Consider the following 9,103-nt stretch of genomic DNA (forward strand, 5'->3'; position numbering starts at 1 on the left):
TCATCTTTGTACCATTATTTTTCTCTTGATTTGGAGGCTTTTAAGAACTAACACTGATTTTGTCCGGGGAACAACTAACAATATACAAAAGAAGCATATAATACCTTTCTCACACGATAAAATGTTTTAAAATATTGAAGTTCCCTAAAATTCAGATCGTTACTTTAAAATTGTTAAAATCTTTGTACAATTTGTTATAAATCCTTCACAATGAAATATGCCAGAAGTTATACTAGATAAAGCTACTTTAGACTTTTAGTCCAATGGATGCGAGTTAAAGACTGGCATGTGTTATGATCCTGTGTCCTTGAGTAAGGCACTTTACTTCAATTATTTCAGTCTACCCAGCTGTTAGCTGAAGGTTAATCTGCAATGGACTGGCATCAGAGCATGCGTTACCATTCTCATCCACACGTGCCAATTAAGTCAGAGCTCAGCAACCAATTCTATGTGCCATCTCGGCATGGGATGGATTTGACCTTGACCTTTGACACTATGTATAATAACAATATAGTTCATGCATACATGTAAAGTAAATTAAGTATTGAAATAGTCTTACTAACTTTACAAACAATTTGCCTGTTTCACTTTGTTTCTCTAGTCCTTCAACAGGTTATACAAAGGATTATGCTGATGAAGTCATATGTTATTTTACTCAAAAGCTACTCATGCAGGTTGATTTTACAAACCTTAGTAAATCTCAAATTTTTAATTATGAAAGATGTCTCTAAAATAAATACTATCATAGTAGTTTATTTTATTTACTCATATTCATACAGCAGGTTTATCTAAAACCTGTGTAAAAATATCATTTTTATAATGAAGATGACAGAATGTATTGAGTTCCAATAAATACTTCACAGAGATGAAAAAATAAATGCTAAATTATAACCTTGTCTATAATTGCAAACTATAGTATAACTATTTTGGAATTGAACTAAAAATGATAAATTAACAACTGATCTGGTACTTTTAACATAAGTTAAGTATGTGAGAAACAACATAACGCATTATGTTCTGTCTAAACTGAAATCTAGTAAAGAACAGTGTGAAAGCAAAATTTTGGAACCTTCATAATTGGGATATTGAAAGTCAAATTGTAACTTGTGTTTAATGTAAGTGTAAAAGTTGTTTTTGTTACTTGCTAAATGAAGTTAAATAGAGTACAAAAACCCATACATTGGAATATCATTTGACAGTATATAATTTGGGAATAAAATCACTTTATATCTCTTTTAATTTCAGATATCTTTAGGAAATGGGAACAAGGCAGAATTTTAACCTCTGAAAATGCCTCAGTAAAATCTTGGAAACTTCACTAACATAAATGTTTTAGTAGAGGGAACACAGTGTAAACAGAATAACCCGAGTTTAAGAAAATCAGTACTTCTATAAAACACAAGTTAACTCTCAACATATCTGAAATTAGTGTTGTCACTAATACAGCTATGTTTACTAATGACATTTCTGCATAGTATAAAAAAATTCAGGGAATACACAAATTCACTTTAAGAGGTTACAGAATCACAAAGGTGAGTAACAATGCACCTTACAAATAATATGCACTAAACACTCATTTTCATAAAAAACAAAACAAAAATACTCCAACTTAAGGAGATAATACAAACACAAAAACAAACTTGTCTTCTGTTACATGTTTAAGCTTCAAGACACTAAAACCTAAAAACACTACTAGTTGTCGAGATATTATGAGAACTTAAAATGCACTAACTTGTACATGGTTTTAAAATCTAGATTAGTCAAATTTATTGTACCAAACGAATAATACCTAATAGACATCCCAGTCGCTAAAAGTAACACATTTTATCTTAATTAATTCCAAGAGTTTATCAAGTTTTCTACTTAAAAAAGTTAGTTGTAATGCAAGATCTGACATCTGCTTGCTGGAGGCTTACAAAATCTGGACTGCTAGCAGTTTACATTATTAGAAAAACCTTGTATGTCAAGAATTATTAAAAAAAAGTAGTTATGCAACAAAGTATCTCTCATAATTTATTCTTCTAAATTTATCTTTGTCTTTTATATTATTTGCTGAAAATATTTTGAAATCTCAATTTCTGATTAAACAAAAACTATTTGCCATAATGATCTATTCCATTAACATTTCTTAAAAATTTGAGCATGTATAAATTTTTATATGCCAATTTTGTTATTTTATTTTAACCAGTGTTTGCTGTTAAAACAAATAAATCTGAAATTCATTTGTAATACTGAACTGTTGAACTATACTGAACATTTGAGTGCTGTCTTTTCAAAAAACAGAGGAAAACCTAGACACATGGTATCATTTAAAATATGTTTCACAGGTGAGTAATGATATAATCTGGATTGTGTTCTAAGCTTCATCCACATGCCTTGAGGCATGGGTAAATGTTGCTTATTACAAAACCCAAAATGAACATGTATATTTAATATAATAACATAACAAAGCACAAAATAGTTAAAAAATTCAAATATGTGATAAATATATACACATTTTATCATTTTTTAGTGAATATTATGTTATTTTTCTGACTTAGCATTTAGCATTGTGTCCTGCAGTTACTTCAAAACTCACAAATATGCATTTCTACTAGCTTCAACAATAAAATTACAAATATTTAGAATTGCAGTAATTAAGTCCCATGTATGGAACCGCAAGTCTGCACTATGATTTTGTACCTTAAAATAAGGAGCATCATCGAAATTACTAAAAATATTCCTTTTATTTCCTTTTTACAATTGATATATGATTAGTACAGGATTTTCAGGGCTTTTGTTTTTTTAAAAAGTGGTTTCAAATCTGGTTTTATTATGACTTCTTTAATAAGCTGTTCTTTTCAACTCTTGGCCGTGCCTGGAGTTATAAAAGCAAATTAATTTTAAAATGTGTTTTAAATTATTAACACGTAATCTACAATCTACTGACAACAATTAACTTCCTGGAAAGCTTCAACTAACCATGCACTTTTGGCTCATATTTCTTTCATCCTAATTTGAGCACTTTTACTATACCAACAGAACATTTCAATTTAACTTCACTGATCTAAAGTGAAATATCAGTGTAAAATACACTTAAATTTAACCTTGTTAACTTGAACATAAGTTCTATGACATCTACATTAGAACATATATGGAACTGTTTCATGGTAAATCACAACTGAAGAAATGTTAGGCTAACATAATTTTAGTTGGGCTTGCAGTTACCTGGAAGAGACAGAAAAATAACTGAGAATTAATTAAGTTATGATAAACTAATTCCCATACACTCAGTTTATATGCAACAATACTAGTCTCCTGACTTCTTTATAATATAGTTCAATATAGTTGGAAGAGTTTGTGGTTAGATATATATATATATATATATATATTTATTTATAATTCAAAACATGCCTTAACCAAAATGCTGCACAAATAAACAAAATCATCACTACAAAGGCTATAATGTGGAATGTAAGGGGTATTAACATCATTAACAGACATGAATACAAAAGTTCTTGCAAAAAGTAGAAGAGTATCTAAAAATTACTAGTTACAGTAGACTTTATGGGTGGAGGTTGGGTGTCATACTAGTTGAGACAACTTGGTAGGAATTTTGTTCTAGTATAATTTATCTGCTGTGCTACTAATATTACTTTATTAATTTGAGCTTTTATTACTATAATGGGAGCTGAAATGCCAACTTCATAAGATAAGGTTTTCTTGCTCACTGCCCTGATTGGCAGAACTTTTTCTTTTTCCAATTTTTCACTTCTCTTCTTCTAAGAACAGTCACCTTCCCACATCTGTCTGCAGGCAGTGAACATTGATACAGATGTGGTACACTGTGGACTTGAGTACCGACAACCTTCCTCTCTTATATTTTCTTATTATACTTTTTTTATAATTTTTCTTTATTTACATGAGAGGCTTTGTGAATGGAGGTTAAGATTGATAGATGGTGTATCACCACCAGGTATGTCCCACATCCACAGTCACCACCAAAAACAAGGTTATATCTTACACCACACATTATAGCCTGTGTCCTAGTGACTCTGTTTTGTTGTGAAGTATTTGGATTAAGGCTTGTTTTGTAATATAAATATGTTCTGTTTCATCATAGGTTTGGTCTTGCTGTTTGTAACAGTCCTTTTTTTTATGTAAACATTAACTTAATTGTTTACATAATGTTTATGTTTACTTATATACTATGTAAGTCAGTAATTTCAGAGCTAATAACAACAAGTAATGTGCCAGCAAGCTATTCAATCTATTAAAGTCTTTTCATATACTCACTCAATCAGGAGATAATAAATAACATAAATCCAATGATATAAGAACTTTTTTTCATTTAGGGTAATACTGAAATAAACCAATTGTTAGAGTTCTCCAATTTTTACATCTAATAACTAAAAGTCTACATTAGGAAAAACTTGTGTTACTGGACTTCTTCAAGAGTTTTAACTACTTCTCTGATCCCATGTACCTTCCAAATGATATGAAGTAATAATAAACAATGCTTATGTGATACACACTGGCTTACTTTGGAATCTTTAAAGATTTATTTAATTTTACAATTTTGCACAAACTATTCAACATGAGCAAAACAAGAATGTACATATACATAATTAAACTGAGTTTAATGAATACACAAATACGAGATAAATTTCATACCAATTAGTGGTTTGCACAAATAATTGTAATATTAGATAGTATAATGGAGAATATCCTATTACAAAGGGTTTTGTTTGGTTAGTGTAGCCATGTTTCTTGAATCATTAGATATGTTTATTTTTTTAAATATTGTAACTATATTATAAAGAACACTGACTTATGTTTGATTAGCCTCTATAATTTGTGTAATAAAGGAGGGTTATTTTTTTCTTTTGTAGATCTTTTATGATACAATGCTAAAACAACAGAAAGAAAACTTTAGCAAGAGGACAAAAAATCAATTGCACAATGCTAGTATAACCTATGTTTTCTACCAGACTATGATACGGTCAATTGAGTTTCTTGAACAAGTGACTATTTGAACTTTGCAAGTACCTACTGCTAGCATCACACTTAAAAAACAGCTGATACAGGTTGTATGACTCTAAACTTATTCCATGACTGTGATTCTCCCCCATCTTTTTAAGAGGCTTGAGTTATTTCAGTGTAAATTATCAGCTTCAGCATTGATATATGGCACAAAGAAAGACATTCCTTTTATATGTACAATTCCTGTAGTTACACAAGAATAAAACCTTGTATTACACAAACCACAGTCACACTATTTATTTAATACAAAAAAATAAACACACTTCATTTTATAAACAATTACAAAAATGTTCAACACTTACAAGTTAGCTAATAAACATGAAAGCAGTTTCCCAGAACTCTTGTGAAATGTCCCAAACACAAGGATCTACCAACTGTCCAATCTTACAACTTTACACAATGCTTGAGAAACACCAATTTCAATTTGTAAGACAGACAGATATTCAAGTAATAGTGATCATCAACTTCTTCTCACCCAACATTTATTTCAACTAAAAGGTATTCCAAAACATATTCAGGGACAAAAATTTAGGACAACTATTATGAGCTTCCATGACAATTTTCTTAGGTGATTCATCTCACCATGAAGAAAGTTTTACACAGTACTAAACACACACACATATATATATATATATATATATGTGTACTAATTTCCAATCTTTGCTTATAACTGTGGTGTTTAGGTACACTAATGTCCAATCGAAAGGTACGACATATATGCACACAGCAGGTTCCAGAAATATTACATAAAACAAAAACTTAACATGGACAGCAAAAGAAAGTTCTATGTTTACTGTTAAGACTTCTGACTGCTGGGGTAGAGAGGTAAGGCTACTAGTGTCTACAAGAGGCAAAAAACAGGAACCAGGATCACAATGATATCATACTGTTGTTGTCAGATCAAGATTCCGAGTGCAATATCCTTAATCTTTAGATTACCGACTTCATTAATCATTTCCATTCTATATATATATACATTCAAGGGAGATAAACCTTAATTCATAATAACTTGTACAAGTCTTTGTAAAACCCCACAAAATGAGTATGATTTTCCTCCAGGAGGGCATGACATAGAAACACACCCAAGCAAGTATAAGCCCTACAGAAAAATCGTAGAAGTAAATGACCATTGTCTATACTAGAGGATTAACATTTTATGGACTGAGAGTTATCACTGAAGCCCTTTACTTTTTCCTTGTCACAATGAAAATACTTAAACAAATTGAATTACATGGAGAACAAACTTATTAAACAGTATCTAGTTTTCGAATAAAAAATCATACTATTTAATTTATTTTTTCAATAATTTTTTGTCAGGAAATTCCCAAACATTTGTTGCCAGGGGCATTAAAAATACTTCCTTACACCTTAGAATTTCAATTTTTTTTTACTGATCAGAAAGTTCTTATATCCAGTCAATTTCAACTTGACTGATTTTCATCAACATATTTCTTTTAAAACTTTGTTTTGCTGATGGCAGTAATCACCACTTCTGTATATAAATTGTTAAACAGAATAAACTGACAAAGAATTATCAGTGATCTGAGACCTGACCTTTCAAAATGGTATCAGGTTAGAATAGGTAACTATTTGCGCAAACAGGATTCTTGGTCAGTCATTTTATATCTAATAAATAACCGTTTTCCATAACTTATAGGTTTTGATTTATGTGCATCATTTCAATAAAATAAATTTAAGAACAGTATTCAGTTAGTAAGGATTTTAAACCCTAGAATATTTTGCTGTCTTTACTATAATCTCAGAACCTAATAAGGCTTATCCTCGAAGAAGAAAATTACCATATTTCCATGCAAGTATAACTTAACAAATACATTTTCAGGAATAAAAAGAATGTGTAAAGTAACTGTTAAATTTCCTAGGTCTATGATCTTTTCCTAAATATTCTAAACTTCACACTAAATTCCATTGTTGTTCCCTGCAGGAGCAACATCTAATCACTTTTTCAAATCATTTTATATTGATATAAATTGTTTATAATCTGAAATTGTTCATGACATTTAAACTCTGCCTGTAGCTAGTTTCAAAGAAATTTTTCATTGATAGTTGCTCCCATCTTTTTATGACCTCATAGCATGTGATGTGAATGGAAGCCTGAAACAAATTTTCAGACAGAGAAGTAAAATCATGACAGAAACAAGACTTTGTTAATTGTATTCTCAAGGGATGATAGTTTCGTAGAAGATAAAAGCTTATACATTTGGGATAGGTAAAAAAATTGGTAAGTGCATTGCTTTCTGGCAAGACTCCTTGAAGCTGTGCTGCAATCCAAGTTTGTAATTTTTTATACATTTTCTTTGCAAATTATACTAAATAAATATTACAAAATGAAAAAATATCAATAATAAAATATTTTTTAAGTAACAAATTATTAAAATTGTTAGAATTATTGCTTTAACTTAAATTGTGAAATTTGACTTGAAGGTGCTCACTGATTATAATAGGGTTAATGCAAGTTAAAAACCTATTTCACATAATTTTTTTAAAAGTATCTGAATATACCTATATAAAGATACACTCTTTACTTGTAATGGAAGGATTAAATATGGTAGTTTTCACATTTTTCCTACTGTCACATAAACTACTTTGACTTTGGAAATAGAAAAGTTCAATATTTGAGTGGATGAATGAAAATACTGGAATTGAGAGGGCAATTGGTTTAAGCTTTAAATGCTCAGATGCAGACTTGTTTTCTGTGCAAATGCGTATTGTGACTAATGTTATAAAATCTGTAGAATGGTTGTTTGCCAGATGATGTTGTTGGTGTTTGTTTTTTTTTTAATTTTTGCTGGATACGTGTAAGAAAGTGAAGGGTTACTCCAAGAAATGAATGACCATTTTCTTTTCTTGTATCTTTGCATAATGTATATTAATCCCAATCAAATCTTTAAAATTTAACTTAAAAAAAAGAAGAAAGAAAGAATAGTACAAGTGCACATACTATTAAATTTCAGAACTCCTTTACAGTTCACATTCTGCTAATTCACAATACGTTTTCCTGTATTGTATTTTACTGTAAAATGCATTTTAGCACTGTACAATAAAATATACTTTACTATAATACATTCACAATAGAAACTTGTAATAAATAAAAATACTGAAATGGCTATGGGTATATGTTATTGAATCAAAGCTAATGACATTAAAAAACTGGTGTACAAACATAAAGGTATACCTGAAAAGACAGGCTTCTTTTCCATTTGATGTTTATATAGAAACTGTTCTACTTCTGGAGATTTCAAAAGAGCCATTCTTTTTTCATTCAAAATCTCATTTAAAATTGCATTTTTAAAATGGTGTGAATCTGCCGAGATGCTTTGTTCACAAGACTGGGGAAGTTTGATATTACTTCCATTAACAGATGATGAATCAGTTGTCTCTTTCAATAACATGTCCAGCTTGATGTTTGCATCTATTTCAATGGCCTGGTTTAATTCCTGTTTTCCAGGATCAGATTGTACTGGTTGATTACTGTGTGGTTCCATCACAGACTTCTTATTGATAATGTGACAGAGATTGTTGTGCCAAATATTCAGAGGTTTTTTAAATTTCTAAACAAAATAAAAATCAAAAGTAAATATATTTTTGCCAATATTTAATTTTTAAAGATATAAGTGTAATCCAGTTTATTATTCTGACTACATCAAAATTTATTTGATTTGACAAACACTATACGAGAGTTACATAATTTCATCTGACAGTTTCAACATTTAACATTTATTTCTTGCAAACTTAAGTTACAATATTATATAACTCACTAAATGTATCTTAATAATATTGTGTCACAGAATGTTTTATTATATTTCATATAATTTCCCATTAACTTACCAAATCTGAAACCATGCAGAAGGTTTAGTCTGCATTCTTAGTTCAAACATTCCACTTAACTATCTAAATTACATGTAGGTAAAAATGCAATCTGCCTTAACTGGGACATAAACCTATGATTTCGATGACGAGGAACCCACTTTGAGATTAATAATGGCTGGAGACGGCTTAAATAGGTAATGAAAAAAAACTTTAATATAAGTTTAACATAACAGCAAATGTACAATGTTTCGAC

General features: G+C 29.8%; 1 protein-coding gene across 1 annotated transcript in view; it reads right to left on the minus strand.

Annotated features, from left to right (window-relative positions):
- Positions 1-737: 737 nt before the first annotated feature.
- LOC106472459 (regulatory factor X-associated protein-like) overlaps positions 738-9,103 on the minus strand; it is a 12,084-nt gene continuing 3,718 nt past the window's right edge. The window contains exons 2-3 of the mRNA XM_022401022.1: positions 8,216-8,591; positions 738-3,207 (exon numbers count right to left, since the gene is read on the minus strand). Coding sequence (XP_022256730.1) covers positions 3,188-3,207; positions 8,216-8,525 — 330 coding nt within the window. The 5' untranslated portion in view covers positions 8,526-8,591 and the 3' untranslated portion in view covers positions 738-3,187. The remainder of the gene's footprint in view (positions 3,208-8,215; positions 8,592-9,103) is intronic.

Source organism: Limulus polyphemus, unplaced genomic scaffold (assembly GCF_000517525.1).
Source record: "Limulus polyphemus unplaced genomic scaffold, Limulus_polyphemus-2.1.2 Scaffold5351, whole genome shotgun sequence".
NCBI lineage: Eukaryota > Metazoa > Arthropoda > Merostomata > Xiphosura > Limulidae > Limulus > Limulus polyphemus.